The 20,084-nt window shown below is 44.1% G+C and overlaps 1 protein-coding gene across 1 annotated transcript in view; it reads right to left on the reverse strand.

The window, feature by feature from the left end:
• The window catches only part of LOC109910061 (platelet-derived growth factor C), a 77,414-nt gene that overhangs the window by 26,785 nt on the left and 30,545 nt on the right, over window positions 1-20,084 (reverse strand). The window contains exon 3 of the mRNA XM_020509216.2: window positions 13,920-14,097. Coding sequence (XP_020364805.1) covers window positions 13,920-14,097 — 178 coding nt within the window. The remainder of the gene's footprint in view (window positions 1-13,919; window positions 14,098-20,084) is intronic.

Raw genomic sequence — 20,084 nt, forward strand, 5'->3', positions numbered from 1 at the left:
ATGTCCTGTGGAAAGCAGACTAAACCAGGTTTTCCCTCTTGGATTTTGCCTGTGCTTAGCTCTCAGTTTTTATTTTATCCAAAAATATTCCCCAGTCCTTAACGATTAGAAACATACCCATAACATCATGCAGCCCCCACTTGAAAATATGTTTTTCCCCAAACATAACACTTTGTATTCAGGACAAAAAGTGAATTGTTTTGCCACAAGTCAAGGGGTGTGAAAACTTTCTGAAGGCATTGTATGTATGCATGCAGGTTCAATATACATGACATACAGTATGTATGTGTTCGGCATGCTGTACATATCTTCCTACTACTGTATACATTTAGTTTAGAAACCAAGTGTCAACTCCCCTCTATCCCAAGCTGCTGTTCAAACAAATGCAAATATGAAAGTGCTTCCCAGAAATCCACTATCCGCAGTTGATTCAATCCCAGTCTAGTGTAAAGTATTCAAATCACCTGAGAAACATCCACACCCAGCAGTTGCTTTGCATTACAGAGGTACAGTATGTATCCTATCTAAATGGCTTCATCTCAGTCTACAGCACTTATAATGTACTACCACAGATCCCCCAATCAACAACAAATAAAACCAGCAGTGACATGGAGAAAACAGCATGGTGGCAGAATTGTAGGTTCCACAAATTCTCTCCCCCTATTGGACATTATATATAGCCCCTCACAATCCAGCCATGCCTCTTGATGTGCACTGTACGCCGGAGACTAAGCCAAAATACACCTCCTCCCTTCCACTAGAATAACAAAACAGTTCTACCGTAGAGCAAAAACAAATGGACAAATTGTAGACCTTAGGATAGATCAACATTGCTTTTGGGAATCACTGTTTAAGAGGCAAAAATTATACAGCAAACTGGATTCCTACACGGTTATGGATTCAGAGGTTTGGAGTGCCAGTGTAGTAAATGGTTTAAGGTATTTAATAAGATAATTAGTATTTACTCATCAAGATTAGGATTGATGAAGACTACAGAAAAGTTCACCTAGGGTTCAGAAGAGAAACTGCTGCTTTAGCTAATAAAATACTACTAGATCTCAGATCCTTGTTTGATTGACTGTAAGCCAACATTCAGATGATCTGTGGTTTGTGAATAAAACATACAACTAGAGCAGAAGAAAGCTGTCCTCATCTTCTCTCCCCTCATGACCTTCACATACATAAATAAATGCATCCATCGTAGAACTTTACAGTGCTTGAATGGGAGACTAAGCAAAGGAAGTTGATGTTGGTGTGCCGTGAATTTGGTGGAGGACCGATTCTGTATGGATTAACACGAGTCACTGGGGACATTGTTCTGTAAAAAGATGCATTCAAATCAGTAAGGTCCTTATTCTCTGTAAATCTATCTGCTTTATAACGCTCTCTCCTGATATTCGTCGTGAAGATAAAGGAGAGAAACTATACAAAAATCAAGTCCCATCTGGTCTTTCTGACAACATCAATATGGTGCTATATGGAAGCATGATTAAACACCAAAGCTGCTCGTTCTTTTTAGCATGAACTGAAAAAGATGAACAATGCCTTTGTTCCACGGGAGACAATGAAACTCGTTTAGCAGAGATTGAAAGGTCCGGGCATGCACAAATGCTTTAGTAAACACCTCGGGGAAATAAATAATGTTCTGAGCAGGGTATCACACATCAAAGAGAAACATATCTATTAAATCATTTCTGGAGGATATGCATCAGAAATTACCTTCCAGTAATCGTTGATGTGTAAAGTGAGATGGGATATTGGAGTGGAAATCACGGCAGCACCAATAAATAAGTTGTCAATGCCACAAGTGTTTTTCTTTGCCCAAAATTGCGTAGTATCATCAAAGGTCCACTTTCAAAAAAACCTTGTGAGATTTATGATTCGGGGTATCATAATGTTCTCAAAGGCATTGAGTATGTTTACATGCACACTAATAATTCGATATTAAACTGATTATGGCAATCGGCCGTGTCGGGCTCTCGAGTGGCGCAGCGGTCAAAAGCACTACATCTCAGTGCTAGAGGCGTTACTACGGACACCCTGGTTCGAATCTAGGCTGTATCACAACCGGCCGTGATTGGGAGTCCCATAGGGGGGTGCACAATTGGCTCAGCATCATCCGGATTTGGCCGGTGTAGGCCGTCATTGTAAATAAGAAATGTGTTCTTAACTGACTTGCCTAGTTAAATAAAAGGTTATATGGCAAAAGTCATGTAAATACCTTACCCTGCTTATCTTAAATCGGCGTACGGTCAAAATCGAAGTAACCATACACAGATTAAAAACACATGGTTTTCTGCGCAGTCTTTCGAATTATTAGGACATGTTAAAACCTTAAATCGGCATTCCAGCTTTGAATGTGATCTGCCCATTGTGCTAGCACCAGTTGAACGTGTCTCCTTCTTTAGCATGAGTGAAGTGTGTTCGGATCAACTGAATGTAAGAGTGTTATACAGTTTGTATGTTAAAACTACTTCTATGTCCAAAATAACATGTTCACTGTGGTGGAATGTCTATTTTGATTGCAGATGTTCTGCATTCAGTTCCATCAGGTAGCCTGATTTCAGATATTTCCATGCAAACAGGATTTTTAGGGAAATCTTTCTTCTTGCAAAGCATGTAAACATTTTATTCTAACTATTATATTAATCTGACTAGCCACAATAATCACATTATTGAGTGCATGTACAGTTGAAGTCGGAAGTTTACATACACCTTAGCCAAATACATTTAAATTCAGTTTTTCACCATTTCTGACATTTAATCCTAGTAAAAATCCCTGAATTAGGTCAGTTAGGATCACCACTTTATTTTAAGAATGTGAAATGTCAGTATAATAGTAGAGAAAATTATTTATTTCAGCTTATATTTCTTTCATCACATTCCCAGTGGGTCAGAAGTTTACATACACTCAATTAGTATTTGGTAGCATTGCCTTTAAATTGTTTAATTTGGGTCAAACATTTCAGTTAGCCTTCCACAAGCTTCCCACAATAAGTTTGGTGAATTTTGGCCCATTCCTCCTGAGTGTCACGCCTTGGTCTTAGTATTTTGTGTTTTCTTTAATTATTTGTTCAGGCCAGGGTGTGACATGGGTTTATTGTGTTGTCGTATTGGGGTTTTTGTAGGCATTGGGATTGTGGCTGACTAGGGGTGTGTCTAGCATAGGCTTGGCTGCCTGAGGCGGTTCTCAATCAGAGTCAGGTGATTCTCGTTGTCTCTGATTGGGAACCATATTTAGGTAGCCTGGGTTTCACTGTGTGTTTGTGGGTGATTGTTCCTGTCTCTGTGTTTGTTTGCACCAGATAGGCTCAGTCACTTTGGTTTTTCTTTTTTCATTGTTTTGGAAGAGAAGAGAACGAGCGCCATTCTCCTTGCGGAGATGGTGCTAAATACATCAACACGGTCGGTCCCTGGGATTGGGCTGGCCAATACGATTCGTTTTGCTTGGAAGGAAAAGGAGTTGGAGCCTTTAGGACGGGAAACTTTTGGAAGGATAATATTGATGGGGATTCTAAAGCTGACGGTGAAGGACGTGTTTTGTTTCCAAGGCAACTCGTTGGAGGGAGCATACGACGTGGCACTATATACAGAGGAGAAACACGATGATATCCTGAGAAGGGCAAGAGCAGTGGGAGGCGAGAGGCCGATGAGCCACTATGAAATAACAAGCCTGGCGAAGAATAACTTTAGGGTTGTAACGGTCAACATTTACAACCCATACGTTAAGGATGAAGAGGTGAGGGCCTTTCTGGGGAGATACATGGATAACGTCTCCTCAGCAAGGCACCTCAAAGACTCCCTTGGGTTTTGGAATGGGAGGAGAGGCTTCCAGGCCCTCCTCAGAGAGGACCCAAAGGGACATGGTGGCTTCCTCCATCCTCCTGCTATGTTCTCCCTAGGGGCTGACAGGGGGACGTTGTTTTATACACGTCAGCCCCCATTTTGCAGGCGCTGTATGGCCTACGGCCACATATTCGCCTCGTGCAGCACAAGAAAATGCAGATTTTGTGGATCTGAGGAACACGAGGCGAAGGATTGTGACAAGCCTAAGGCGTGCCACGGGTGTGGCTCGTCAGCACACCTGTGGCGGGGGTGCCCGGCTCGTCAGAGGTCATATGCGTCTGCGGCTGGGGGGGGAGCAGGAGCGGGGGATGGGGGAAGAAGAGGGGGGGAAGGAAGCAAGCCTCATGACCAGAGTACAGGTCCAGAGGGGAAGGCCGCAAGGAAGGAGGAGGAGCAAGAAGCGGCGGATGGAAGAGAGAAGGAAACGGAAGGCACGGGAGTAGGAGAACCAGGAAAAGCGGCGGAAGAAGGCAACCGAGTGGAGGAGCATGAGAGAGAAGAAAGCGAGGGAGGAGTGTTGGAGAAGGAGACGGTGGAAGAGCAAGTGGACTGGGGGGAAAGTGCCCTGGTGGAAGAGATGAGGGGTATGGTGGAGGAGCTGGTGGGGGGGGAGGGTGGTATCTCTCCACTACCGCCATCACCAAAGAAGAGAATGAAGAGGAGGGTGCGATTGGCCGACAGTGAGAGGGAGGGGATGGCCAAGAGAGTGATGGGGGTGGGAGAAACCTCTGGGTTGCTGCTGGTTTCCCCAGGCCCTCAACTTCTGTTGGGTGGGGACACACCTAACAAGACTCAGGACTGGGTACAGGAGGAGGTGGGGAGTTTTTTGTTTGGGGACTCAGCCTCCCCGATTTTTTTCCAATCCAGCTGCAGCACTGGGGAGGGGGAGGATTGTGGGGGTAGACCCAGGGTGCAGGGCACCCCGGAGCCAAACACTATTCCTGCATCCTGGGTTGGTGAGATGGAGGAAGTGGGGGGGATGTCGGGAGTACGGATGGTGTTTTCACCGGTAGATATGGAGCAGGGGAGCATCGGGTGAGTCTCCTGTTTTTGTTTTTTTCTGTCTGGGTTTAGAATTTGAGTGTATTACATGTTTTTATTTGATTCTTTCATGGGGTCTAATTTTATTTTTGTTACTTTAAATGTAAGGGGTTTAAGGGATTTTGTTAAGAGGAGGGCGGTTTTTAGTTATTTGGAGGGTGTGGGGTTTGATTTTTGTTTTTTACAGGAGGTTCACCTGAGGGATGGAGGGGATGTTAGTAGGTTTAAGAGGGAGTGGGACAAGGGGGAGTCGGTTTGGGGTATTGGGGGGGTGCACTCATCGGGGGTAGGGATTTTGTGTGGGCACAGGGAGGTAAAAGTGGAGGATTCTTTTGTGGTAATGCAGGGGAGGGTTATAGGGGTGGATGTCACGATAAGGGATTGTAAATTTAGATTAGTGGTGGTGTATGGGCCACAGGTGGTGGCAGACAGGAGGGAGATGGTGGACTGTCTGACGCCCCTGTGTGTCACAAATAGGAAATTAGTGATAGGGGGGGATTTTAATACAGATTTAGGAATAGGGGGGGATAGCAGTGCAGGCGCCATTACCAGGCTAATGGCTTGCCATGGTCTGGTTGATGGTGGTCTGCACACTACTCCGAAAATGGCCGGTCCTACATGGCGCAACTCCAGGGGGGTTGAGCGGAGGCTCGACTATATTTTTGTACCCAGGTCTTTGGGTAAGTTGTCTGGGCGGCTGTTGCCTGTTTTCTTTTCGGATCACGACGGGGTGCTCCTGCAGGTGGGGTCTCCAGTCTGCCTCTTTGGTAGGGGGTACTGGAAGTTAGATCGGGATGTGCTGGAGGAGCAGGCTTTTGTTGACAGGTTTTATGATTTCTTTTGGAGGCTTGAAGGCCTCCGGTCCATGTGCGAGGGGGTGTTAGAGTGGTGGGAATTAGTTAAGGTGAGGATTAGGGCTTTTATAATAGGGTATTGCAAGAGGAAAAAAAGGGAGGAGAGGAGGGAGGTGGATCGTATCCAAAGGTTAATTGAACTCGAGTATGAGGCAGGCAACCTCGGCGGGTCGTTTGACTGGGAGAGATCCGCTACCCTAAAGGCGCAGCTCAGGGAGTTGCAGGAGCGGAAGGCTCGAGCTTTCCTGGAGCGTGCGCATAGTGGCTTTCTAGAACACAATGAGACTTGTTCCGCTATGTTCTTTAAGTCGGTTAGGGCCAGACAGAGTAGGAAGGTAATGCATGGCATTAGGGAAGAAAATGGTAGTATAGTTAGAGAACCAGAGGATATGGTCAGGGTGACAACTGATCATTTCCAAGGTTTATTTAAGGAAAGGGAAATAGATGTAGAGCAGGGAAATGTGTTTTTAGAACACTTGTCCAGGCGGTTGCCGGAGGACATTAGAGAAGTGATGGAGGCCCAGATTTCACTAGAAGAGGTTGAGAGCGCTCTTAGGAGGATGGGAAAAGGGAAGGTGCCTGGGATGGATGGGCTGCCGGCTGAGTTTTATCTCAAGTTTTGGGGTATACTTGGACCAGTGGTCCTCGAAGTCTTGAAGGCCATCCTTGAGACGGGGGTCCCGGGGGGATCAATGGCTGTTGGTGTGCTGTCACTTTTATATAAGAAGGGGGAAGTAACAGACCTTGGCAACTGGCGGCCATTGACCATGCTGTGCGTAGATTACAAGCTACTTGCAAAGGTTTTAGCAGACCGGTTGAGGACTGCCTTTAATGGTAGCAGCGCTAGATCAGGCGAAAGCCTTTGATCGCGTGAATAGATCCTTTTTATTCAGAGTGTTAGGTCGATTAGGATTTGGGGAGAAGTTCATAGGATGGATTCGTACATTATATGTCGGAGCGGGGTGCCGAGCTAGTGTAAATAGTCACTTGGGTGACGTTTTTGACCTCTCGTCTGGGGTCAGGCAGGGGTGCCCACTCTCGGCTCTCCTCTTCGTTCTGTACATGGAGCCTCTGGGGGCTGCCATTAGGGCAGACACAGGGGTGGAAGGCTTGTTGATCCCTGGAAGTGGTGGGCTGCGTGTTAAGATGACGCAGTACGCCGACGACACTTCCTTGCTGCTGTGCAAGGACTCGTGCCTGACAAGGTCCCTTGCCATCTTTGGGGATTTCACCCGAGCGTCGGGAGCGGTTCTGAACCATGCAAAGTCTTCCGTCAAGTTTTTCGGTAGATGGCGCGGTAGAACGGATGTGCCCGGGGGGTTATCTCTCTGTGAGGGGGCCCTGAGGATTCTCGGGGTCCATTTTGAGACCTCCGGCTCAGCGACGCTAAACTGGAACATGCGTATCGCAGTGGTACAGAGGATGCTAGCAATGTGGAAGGCTAGGTATTTGTCTTTTATGGGCAAAGTCCTGGTCCTAAAGGTGGATGTGTTGCCGTCTCTTTTGTATTTGGCGTACATCTACCCATTGCCGGCTTGTCTGAGGAGGCCTCTAGTGAGGCTTGTGTTTCAGTTCATGTGGAGTGGCAGGTGCGAGTGGGTCGCCAGGGCACGCATGCTCTGTCCCATCGGGGAGGGAGGTAGGGGGGTACCACATTTCCCCCTCAAGCTGGACGCAATTTTTGTTTCTTTCTTGTTAACGGAGCTTGCTCATCCATTGATACACCCGTCCGGTTACCTCCTGCGGGTGTTCTTCTCGTATCAGGCGAGAAGCGTAATGGTGTGGTCTAACACGGGTCCTCGGGCGGAACAGCTGCCGTGGCACTTTGGTCATGCGGCCAAGTGGCTGCGTGCACACCCTGAGGTTGAAGTTGCCCGAGTAGGTTTAGATCACAGGCACCTGTACGAGGAGGTCAGAAAGGCAGGGAGTCCGGCGCCTGTAGTGGGCATCTCGGAAGTGGTCTGGGAGGGAGTGCAGGCGCGGGGTCTGGACAACAGGCTCAAGGACCTGAATTGGTTGAGCCTCCATAAGTGCTTGCCGGTACGTTCCATCATGTACCGGTATAGTTTGGTGCAATCCCCCACCTGTCCAAGATCCTCTTGTGGCAGGGAGGAGACTGTGCGCCATGTCTTTTGGGACTGTGCCTTTGCCGGAGTAGTATGGGCTAGGGCACGGGTGTTGTTAGGTTTGGTAAGGGGGGATTTTGTATTGACGTGGGCCAGGTTAGAGAGAGGTGTAGGGAGAGCGAGAGGGACGGATAGGGACAGGTTTCTGCTCTGGCTTCTCATGAGTCTCTTTAAACGGGGGCTGTGGGAAGCCAGGCAGAACATGGTGAAGACAGGGAGAGATTGGGGGGTGGAAGGGATAGTGAGGAGGGTGGAAGGAGATTTGAGGGGGAGGATGAAGAGGGAGGAGAGGAAGCGGGGGCAGCATGCTGCTCGGGAGAGGTGGAAGGGGGGTTTAGGGCTGGGTGTCATTTAGATTTGTAAGGGGATAGATTAGGGATGGGGAGATAGGGAAAGGTAGTTTGTAGGGTGACGGGGAGGGAAGATGCTCCCCTGAGGTTTGTTTGGGGTTTTTGTTTTGTTTAGTTAAATACCATTGTTGAAGTATGTATGAAAATTATGAGTTGTAAAGAATGAATGGTATTGAAGGTAATAAATTATTTTTTATTAAAAAAATTAAAAAAATAGGCTGTAATAGGTTTTCGCGTTCTGTTTGTTGTTTTGTTTATATATATATATATATATATATATATATATATATATATATATATATATATAGTTATTTCATGTATCGCTATTCTTCATTAAAAGACATGAGTAACCACCACGCTGCATTTCGGTCCGACTCTCCTTCAACAGACGAACGCCGTTACACTGAGCTGTTTTAACTGAGTCAGGTTTGTAGGCCTCCTTGCTCGTACACGCTTTTTCAGTTCTGCCCACAAATTTTCTATAGGATTGAGGTCAGGTCTTTGTGATGGCCACTACCTTGACTTTGTTGTCCTTAAGCCATTTTGCCACAACGTGCGTTGTCCATTTGGAAGACCCATTTGCGACCAAGCTTTAACTTCCTGACTTATGTCTTGAGATGTTGCTTCAATATATCCACAACATTTCCCACCTCATGATGCCATCTATTTTGTGAAGTGCACCAGTCCCTCCTGCAGCAAAGCAAACCCATAGCATGATGCTGCCACCCCCGTGCTTCACGGTTGGGATGGTGTTCTTTGGCTTGCAAGCCTCCCCCTTTTTCCTCCAAACATAAAGATGGTCATTATGGCCAAACAGTTCTATTTTTGTTTCATCAGACCAGAGGACATGTCTTCAAAAACCTTGTGCAGTTGCAAACAGTAGTCTGGCTTTTTTATGGCAGTTTTGGAGCAGTGGCTTCTTCCTTACTGAGCGGCCTTTCAGGTTATGTCAATATAGGACTCATTTTACTATGGATATAGATACTTTTGTACCTGTTTCCTCCATCATCTTCACAAGGTCCTTTGCTATTGTTCTGGGATTGATTTGCACTTTTCTCACCAAAGTACGTTCATCTCTAGGAGACAGAACGTGTGTCCTTCCTGAGCGGTATGATGGCTGCGTGGTCACATGGTGTTTCTACTTCCGTACTATATTTTGTACAGATGAACGTGGTACCTTCAGGTATTTAGAAATTGCTCCCAAGGAAGAACCAGACTTGTGGAGGTTTCCAATATTTGTTCTGAGGTCTTGGCTGATTTCTTTTTATTCTCCCATGATGTCAAGCAAAGAGGCACTGAGTTTGAAGAGAGGCCTTGAAATGCATCCACAGGTACACCTTCAAATGACTCAAATGATGTCAATTAGGCTATCAAGCTTCTAAAGCCATGACATAATTTTCTGGAATTTTCCAAGCTATTTAAAGGCACAGTCAACTTGGTGTATGTAAACATCTGACCCACTGGAATTGTGATACAGTGAATTATAAGTGAAATAATCTGTCTGTAAACAATTACATGTGTCATGCACAAAGTAAAAGTCCTAACCTGTCTTGCCAAAACTATAGTTTGTTAACAAGAAAGTGGTTGTGGTTGAAAAACGAGCTTTAATGACTCCAACCTAAGTGTATGTAAACCGACTTCAACTGTAACCGTATTCAGTGATAGGATAACATATTTGGAAAAATCAGCCTGACTAAACAGTCTTGGCCAAGGGAGGAAGTATGGCTTGCAAAGGGTCTCCTGTCACTGGATAGGATGTTTTTAAACTAGATCTGCATGACTTCTGAAAAGTTCTGATCTAATGACACTTTGGGTCATTGAACAATCCAAATGGATCACCTTTAAACTGGAACATGGCTAAAGTTGGTGACATTACTTTTACTCACATTCACACAGGCCTCTACACTATGGGGAAAAAAAGGTGCTATCTAGAACTTAAAAGGGTTCTTCCTGGAACCAAAAGTTTTTTACTTGGAACCAAAAAAAGGACTCTTCTATGGGGACAGCCATAGAACCCTTTTGAAAAACTTTTTTCTAAGAGTGTATGTGCAAAATTAGGGTTAACTATGATCGGCCCAGCATACTATTAGTCTTGACAGATATCATTAAAGGTTAATGAACACAAACGGCTTCCTCTGTACTGTTTCCTATTGCAGAAAATGGGTTACAATTTATTATACAACCAGATTAATGTAAATTATTATAATGTTTAGGGCAAATTGCATGAAAGGCTCTTAGTATTAAGACAGGCCTTTGTTTATGTGTATGCATGTGTGGCTGAGTCCCTTCAGTTAAGCATATTGGCCTGCAGATTTCATCTAATGAATATAACTGGTTGTACACACTATACGGTGTAGAATAAGGACTCAGCTCCGCATTTGACCATCTTTATGTTATGAAAGTATATGGCAAACTTTTAGATAGAATTTTGGGTGAAAAGAGTCATGGCTCACATTAATAGAAGAAGGACAACATGTTAGGCAGCTGTATACTTGAGATTCTGAAAAAAGTATCAGAAACCCGAAAAGAGTCAGAAGTTACAGGAAATGCATTTGTTTAAAGAAATTCGTGGAAATTCGTGGAAATTCGTGGAAGTGTCATCTACCAAAAAGAGAGCAGAGTCAATAAAACCAAGTGAAATAATGTGGTAAATATAAACCAAAAGAAAACTGCAGAAGCGAATGAAAAAAGGAAAAACAGACAAAAAGATGCACCGTTGCTGACCTCCTTTTCTCTGCGCTGCAGGCCATTACGGATTGATGAAGGGAAGAGCTGTTTACTTAAGAGTGAGGCGCACACAACTGCAACATGACAGGTTAAAACATGGCAGTCTTCACTTCAGTTTATCTCTGGGGTTTTTTCGTAAGTGAATTGTGTGGGTATTAAGGGGCCTCTATGTGTGTGGTCTGGGATGAGGAAGGAGAGAGACGAGAGGGGAGGGGGAGGTTGGGGAGAAGACATGGGTCAGGAAAGGAAAAACGTGAGAGAGGGTTTAGAGAGAGGGAGAGGAGAGTCGAATAGGATGTGAGACGTAGGATGTTAACAGACAGACAGAGTAATGTGATCTTTCATGATCTAAAATGGGACTATTGACACACATCCTGCCAATAGAGGCTGACTGAATTGAGAGAGAAAGGATGGAAGAAATGGAGAGAAAGAGAGAAAGAATGAGAGAGCCATGTAAAAAACAGTTATATCAGACAAGTCCAAAGCTAATAGTTGGATCCAGCACTAAATCCATTTTTTATATCAAATCAAATTTCATTTGTCACATGCACCAAATACAAAAGGTGTAGACTTTACTGTGAAATGCGTTCTTACGAGCCCTTTCCCAACAAAGCACAGGTTAAAAAAAGTACATAATAATAAAATAAAATAACAGTAACGAGGCTATATACAAGGAGTACCGGTACAGAGTCAATGTGCAGGGCCACGAGGTAGTTGAGGTAATTGTGGTAATGTACATGTACATAGGTGTAAAAGTGACTAGGCCATTAGGAGAAATAATAAACAAATTAGCAGAAGCATATTTGAAGAGTGTGAAAGTGTATATGTGTGTGTGTGGTGTCAGTGTGTGTGTGTGTGTGTGTGTGTGTGTGTGTGTGTGTGTGTGTGTGTGTGTGTGTGTGTGTGTGTGTGTGTGTGTGTGTGTCAGTCTAGTATGTGTGAGTGTGTGGGTAGAGTCTAGTGAGTGTGCACATAGCCATTGCAAGAATTTCAGTGTAAAAAAATAAACATAATATAATAAGGGGTTCAATGCAAATAGTCCCTGTAGCCATTTGATTAACTGTTCAGTCGTCTTGTGGTTTGGGGGTAGAAGCTGTTCAGGAGCCTTTTGGTCCCAGACTTGGTGCTCCGGTACCACTTGCCGTGTGGTAATTGAAAAGGGCAGTGGGGAGTGCAATAGAGATTGTGTCATCTGTGGATCTGTTGCGGCGGTATGCGAATTGGAGTGGGTCCAGGGTGTCTGGGATGATGGTGTTGATGTGAGCCATGACCAGCCTTTCAAAGCATTTCATGGCTACAGATCTGAGTGCTACGGAGTGATAATAATTTAGACAGGCTACCTTGGCCTTCTTGGGCACACGGACTATGGTAGTCTGATTGAAACATGTAGGTATTACAGACTGGGCCAGGGAGAGGTTGAAATTATCAGTGAAGACAACTTGCTAGCTGGTCAGCGCATGCTCTGAGTAAGTATCCTGGTAATCCGTCTGGCCCTGTAGCCTTGTGAATGTTAACCTGTTTAAAGGTCTTGCTCACATCGGCTACGGCGAGATTGATCACACAGTTGTCCTGAACAGCTGGTGCACTCATGCATGGTTCAGTGTTGTTTTTCTAAAAGCGAGCATAGAAAGTACTTAGCTCGTCTTCTAGGCTTGCTTCACTGGGCAGCTCGCTGCTGGGTTTCCCTTTGTAATCCGTGATAGTTTGTAAGCCCTGCCACATCCGACGAGCATCAGAGCCGGTGTAGTGGGATTTGATCTTGGTCCTGTATTGATGCTTTGCCTGTTTGATGGTTACATTGGCAGGCGTAGCATCCGGATTAGTGTCCCGCTACTTGAAAGCTGCAGCTCTAGCCTTTAGCTCTGTACAGATGGCATGCTGGTAAAAATTATGTAAAACGGATTTTAGTTTTCCTGCATTAATATCACCGGCCACAAGGGGCACCACCTCTGGATGCTAATTTTATACAGCGCGATGAGTGTGGTCTTAGCGCCAGCATCTGTGGTGGTAAATAGGCAGCTATGAAAAATATAGATAACTCTCTTGGCAAATAGTATGGTCTACAGCATTTCGAGAGTTATTCTACTTTAGTTGAGCAGAACCTTGAGACTTCCTTAATATTAGAGACCGCGCACCAGCTGTTGTTAACAAGAGACACAAACCCCTTCCCCTGAGCTTCCCCGCCGCTGCCGTTCTGTCCTGCCGATGTATAGAAAAAACAGCTTGATTTATATTTTCCATGTCCTTGTTCAGCCATAACTCTGAGAAACATAGATCACGTTGATAGGATAGTCTCGAGCGGAGCTCGTCCAGTTTGTTCTCCAGTGATTGCGGGTTCATCAATAGAACAGAAAGCAGAGGCGGTTTATCCACTCTCTGACGTAGTCTTGTCAGGTACCCTGCACGCCGGTCTCTACAGTGCCACCTCCTCCTTCTCCACGTGTCGGGGACTTGGGCCTTTGCCTCCGACTCATTGAAGTAAAAGTCCTCATCCAAATCGAGGTTAGTGATAACTGCTCTGATGTCCAGAAGCTCTATTCGGTCATAGGAAACAATGTCGGAAACATTATGTACAACAAAAAGTTACAATCAGTGGAAAAAATATGGTCGGGAGCCCTAAAACGGCTGGTATTTCATCCAGCGCTATTCTTCATCAGTCGGAGGAGAATAATTAGACGTGGATTGAATCCAACCAGAGTCAGCAGGCCATGCTGTGCCTGAGAACCTATCTCAACCAACTCTATTAACACTCCTGCACCATTGCCTCTAATCAAAACTTTGTCTGATTGGATCACAGGTGAATCAAATGTCAATACAGTCACGACTTCTATTACAACAGCACTTAGGTATAAACACTGGTCAAAACAAACACGTTGAGAGAGGTTTGCACATACAGAACAACAGATGAAATAATAAGTCATTACGTAAGGGAGGGTTTTTGTGTTGTTTGTGTGCTCAGAGGAAAGGTGGCTTACCATTGGGAGCAGGGAGTAGCGAATGCTGAATCCGGGCTCGGAGGGGAAGTACTCGTCGGAGATAAATCGCACCCGGATCTGACTGCCTTTGGATGTGTGACTGGCGGGTACCTGGGACCCGCACCAGCGGCCCAGGATGGTGTTCTCAGAAGGCTCATCGATCTCCACAAAATCATACCTGGAAAAAGAACACAGAGAGGGGGGGGGGGGGATAGCGAGAGAGAGAGGGGAGGTGAGAGAGAGAGCTTTGGCTCAATACGTGTGGTCCCCTGAATTCACATTGCCATTGGAGACAGGACATAAAGTTGGCATGCATTGAAAGAGAGCACTTAATGCATATACTGAACATTACACACCAAACTGGGTGCTGGCACATTTATATATCCTCTGAGGCACTGAATTGGTGTGGAAATCTAGAGGGCTTTCATGGTTGCTTCTCTCAATCTGGGACCTTACCCATGTAGCATGATGCTATTTCATAAATTGCCTGTGATTGCTTATTGTGAGGTTAGCTTTGTCCCTCTGGAGCCCTAATACACACCCCACTGAGCTGTAGCTGCCCTACACAGCCCCCTCCTGTTTTATATTTCCCTTCCCCTCCTCCCGCCCATCCATCCATCATTCCACCCATCCAGTTCCCTCTCTCTGAGGAGAAAGGGCTATTCTATCACTAAATGGTTTCTAACGGTGGGGCCTAATGCTCAAAGTGCCTCCGCCAGGAGCGATGGGCAGCTCTATAATTTAGAGTCGATATTAAATGTAGAAAACATAAGCTGAGTATTGCTTGTGCAATCATTCAGCGAGCAACCTCAAGTGGGTTAGGAGGGAAAGTATTAGCAGTCGTCGCCTCTGGTTAGCGATAATGGGCCAGACACAAACCCTGGCGCAAGTCTATTAGGCTAACGCTAAACACTGTAAGCAAATGCATCTTTTGTTGAGTTTTGGATTGACTTTTGAATTAAACCTGAGCTCATTAGAAGTAGCATAGCACTCCACTGGCAACGATGCCTCGTGGCTCTTCAAATAAGAGTTACCTTGTCCGTGCCTTGTAAACTAAATCTGATAGATCTTTAGTCATATTACAGACCATTCAAATAATCTGTACTTTATTTCAGATTACATGGTCACTTTCAGGAATTGAGTAGAAGGAAAACAATCGGGACAAATGTGCATCTGTGATTGTGTTTTGTAACAACGTATTCCGGCATAATAGGTTTTGTTACTCGATTTTGTTTACCGTTGATATTCAGATTTCTATTTCGGCTTCGGACGTGGTTGACTCGTCACTGGTCTTAAAGGAAATTACTTGAGTAACTAATTCACATCGTATCTCTATTGATTAATTGGTTTCAGAAATGTGGTCAATTAGCATTCTAGAGTGGAGAGAGGGGACAGACAACCTTACCTTGTTTTATCACTCTCTAAATACAGCAGAGTTCCAGAAAACCTTTAATCCTCATTTCAAAGAGTCTTTCCAAGGTAGTGGGTCTTGTTATTTTGTGGAACCAATGATCCACATTCAATAAACCCTTGTTTCACAGTCCACAGTCAAGTCTGGTACTAATCACTCAAGCGTTGTTGACAGGCACACTTACCTTTCATTCAGCGCTGCCAATAGACATATTAGGTTACCGAGGACATTGTTTACATTTTCCGTCTCCCTGACAGTTTCAGTTTGAGCTGGTTTCTATAAAAACAACACAGGGGACACGCATACAACTAAAAAGGGATTTGCTGTGATGTTAAATAAACCTTGACTGACAAATTTCCTGACATGGTTGCCTTTGATTTGGGAAAGGTCACGCAGGAGGAAGCGAGGAGCTCGATGGCGTTCAGAGGGAGAAGGTGCAAACGTTTTCTTATATACATGCAATAGTTAACGTGCCTAATGTTATCAGTATACTGTAAATCGCATTCAAACATGAATTTTGTTCAGTGCCTACAGTGCCTTCAGTAAGTATTCATACCCCTTGACTTATTACACATTTTGTTGTGTTACAGCCTGAATTCATACAGAAGTATCTCATTTACAAACACTACGTTCAAAAGTTTGGGGTCACTTAGAAATGTCCTTGTTTTTGAGAGACAAGCACATTTTTTGTCCATTAAAATAACATCACATTGATCAGAAATACGGTGTCGACATTGTTAATGCTGTAAATGACTATTGTAGCTGGAAACGGCAGATGTTTAATGGAATATCTATATAGGTGTACTGGGATCCATGATCAGTAATCATCACTCCTGTGTTCCAATGGTACATTGTGTTAGCTAATCCAAGTTTATCATTTTAAAAGGCTAATTGATCATTAGAAAACTCTTTTTAAATTATGTTAGCACAGCTGAAAACTGTTTCCTGATTAAAGGAGCAATAAAACTGGCCTTCTTTAGACTAGTTGTGTATCTGGAGCATCAGCACTTTTGGGTTCGACTACAGGCTCAAAATGGCCAGAAACAAATAACTTTCTTCTGAAACTCGTCAGTCTATTCTTGTTATGAGAAATAAAGGCTATTCCATGCGAGAAATTGCCAAGAAACTGAAGATCTCGTACAACGCTGTGTAGATATTCCATAAAAAATCTGCCGTTTCCAGCTACAATAGTCATTTACAGCATTAACAATCTCTACACTGTATTTCTGATCAATTTGATGTTATTTAAATGGACAAAAAAATGTGCTTTTCTTTCAAAAACAAGGACATTTCTAAGTGACCCCAAACTTTTGAACGGTCATGTAAGTATTCACACCCCTGAGTCAATACTTTGCAAAAGCACTTTTGTCGGCGATTACATCATTGAGTCGTCTTGGGTATGCCTGTATCAGCTTTGCACATCGGGATTTGTGGATTTTCTTCCATTCTTCCTTGAAGATTGATGTTCATTGCCCTCCTCCCTATCTAATTTAACAGAGATTGAAAAACTGCAAGTCTTTCCACAGATTGTCATTGGGATTCAAGTCTGGGATTTGGCTGGGCCACTCAAGTACTTTCACATTCTTGTTCTGAAGCTATATGAGCATTGCTTTGACTGTATGCTTGGGGTCATTGTCCTGCTGGAATGTAAATCTTCGCCCCAGTCTAAGGTTGATAGCACTCTGAAGCAGGTTCTCATCAAGGATTTTCCTGTATTTGGCTCCATTCATTGTTCCCTCTATCCTTACCAGTCTCCCAGTCCCTGCAGCTGAAAAGCATCACTATAGCATTATGCTGCCACCACCATGCTTCACGGTAGGGATGGTGTTAAACAGGTGATGAGCTGTGCCTGGTTTTCTCCAGACATAGAGCTTTGCATTCAGGCCAAAGAGTTACATGTTTGATGTCATATAATCTTTTCTCTTATGATCCCAGTCTCTCATGTGCCTTTTTGCAAACTCCAGGCATGCTGTCATGCACTTTTTTCTCAGTAGTGGCTTCTGTCTGGCCACAATCCCATAAAGCCCAGAACAGTGAAGCGCTGTAGAGACTGTTGTCCTTCTGGTAGGTTCTCCCATCTCAGCAAAGGAACCCTGTAGTTCTGTCAGAGTGGTCATTGGGTTCTTGGTCACCTCCCTGACCTGTCCATCTTTCCCAGTTGCTCAGTTTGGTCAGACGGCCATCTCTAGTCTGGGTATTTCCATATTTTTTCAATTTCCCAATGATGGAAACCACTGTTCTCTTGGAACCTTTCCATACCCAGATATATGCCTCATCACAATTCTAACTCAGAGATATATGAACAGTTCCTTAGACTTCATGGTCAAATTTCTGCTCTGACATGGACTGTCAACTGTGGGACCTTATATAGACATTTGACCAAACAATTCAATTGGCCACAGGTGGACTCCAATCAAGTTGTAGCGACATCTCAAGGATGATCAAAGGAAATTGGATGCCCCTGAGCTCAAGTTGGAGTGTCATAGCAAAAGGGTGTGAATACTTACGGAAATGTATTTTATTTTCAATAAATGTGCAAACATTTCTATAATCACGTTTTCACTTTGTCATTATGGGTATTGTGTTAAGATGGGTGAAAGAAAATAAAGTAATACATTTTGAATTCTGGCTGTAACAACATGTGGAATAAGTCAAGGGATATGAATATGTTTTGAAAGCACTGTATCTTTTCCATTCATTTGTGTTTGAGACATACAGTATATCTGGATCTACACAACCTATGATGTGGGTTTTTGACTACATGCTGTAACAGTACACACAGTGCAATAAGCATCATTAGCTGTCAATATTCAGCCCTTCTTTCCTGATACGGTTTGGAGGACTGTGAAACAGGCTGACAGCCCCCCACGGTGGCAGATGGCTAATCTATAATGCAGTGCAACCTGCTTATTACATAGTTTCATGTGTAATGCCACACTCCAACACATTATTTATAGAAATACAGTAAAAGTTCTGGAGAATGATTAAAGCCACTGTAGCCGTGTGTCTCAAGTGTCTCTGTGCTGGCAATATGACTTTTCTCCACTGGATTTGGGAAGAATGTTTTTCATCCCCCCTCAGACAAGCAGAATAGTAGATGAGCATCTGAACTACTAAAGAGTATTCTCTTCTTGAGGATGATTGTTCACTGCAGGGGCTCTCTCTTTCTGTCTCTCTGGAGTCCCCCCCCCCCCCCCCACTCTTTAATTTGTTTTATCCCCGGCTACTGCTGCTAATTAGAGAACCACAGATTTGTATTCTCTTATTTATTTACTAGTTAATGTGCTGTGAGGCATAGGGTAGAGCACAATTAACAAGATAATGGTGTGTGTGTGTGTGTGTGTGTGTGTGTGTGTGTGTGTGTGTGTGTGTGTGTGTGTGTGTGTGTGTGTGTGTGTGTGTGTCAGTTAGGAAAATGTGACCGGGAAGATTTAAATTTACCGGCCATTTGAGAAATTGACCAGACCCATATGTATTGGGTACACTCTTAACAGGACTTGGAACTCCTGTAATGAAGCAGCCAATAAACTGTCATTTTAAATAATTTTCCAAAATGTAGGAAAACACCATTCTAAACCGATGGGAGCATTTCCATATGTGACAGAGATGAACATACAGCAAATAAGGTGGGCATTTTTTCAGGAGGAGTTATAATGCTTGTTCAAGCATACACAGTTTAAAGACAAATGAATACTGCCTCCAGCTCACATTGTAAAATGGTGGGTGACGCGCTGATAGCCTGTTGTCTGCACTTGAATGGTGAATGGGAGGCATGCTTCAATTGCCAATTGATGAATAGTAAAAATAGTAGCTCTTTTTACTCGTGCAACAAAACTGTTTTAACACTCGAATGCATTTAGAAATTTTGCGCAATGAATGGGCTATTAAAAAGTGCAGCAGCAACCAGCTGAGGAGCTGTAGGAGCATGTGATAGTTGTATTTGATAAATTAGATACATGATGACTAAGGAAAATACACACAGGCCAATTTAATTTCACAAAATTATGCAAATGAACCTTTTTTGTTGTCATTTTGTCCGGCAACAGTTTTATTTTTTGGCTTTTCATTTTTAGCGTGTGTATGTGTAAGAGAGAAGCAAATAGGGGAGGGGGATACACAGACAGAGCGAGAGAGAGAGAGAGAGAGAGAGTGTAAAAGAGAGAGAAAGTGTGCGTAAAAGAGAGAGTGTGTGTGTAAAGGAGAGAGAGACTTGTGAAGATGTCTCTGCTTCTGCTTGTGTGTGCACCTATTCATCTGTTTGCTATCTCTGCCAACTGTGTGTCTTGGGACCTGATCAAATAAAATGTGTTCTCTGTTGAAAAATGAAAGAAGAGGGAGGTAAAAACGGAGAGGTGGCAATGACTTGTACAACCTTGCAAGAGGATGTTGTTATCGTCTGTTCCCATCCTCTAGGACTGCAACTAGTCCAGTCTTGTATGGAGGTAGGGCCAGCACAAAGGCTGTCAATCCTCACTCTTCCCCACCGTGGGACTCCTCCTCTTGGGCTTCAGACAGCAGAGTCATCCCATTCATCAAAAGAGATCCACCCACCCAAAATGGCTGAACGTGGGGTCAAATTACCAGCACTGAAACCTCTGGACACGATGAGACAACCTTTACTATAAGGTGTAATGCCCCCTTTTGGTTCTTCTGACCCCAGAATCAGCTATAGGATCAGCCTGAGTATGATCTTATCTCTGGGGATCTGGCTGTCTGGAGCACGGTCATGTCATACATCATAACTACCATCAGGG

This window comes from Oncorhynchus kisutch, linkage group LG19 (genome assembly GCF_002021735.2).
Source record: "Oncorhynchus kisutch isolate 150728-3 linkage group LG19, Okis_V2, whole genome shotgun sequence".
Lineage (NCBI taxonomy): Eukaryota > Metazoa > Chordata > Actinopteri > Salmoniformes > Salmonidae > Oncorhynchus > Oncorhynchus kisutch.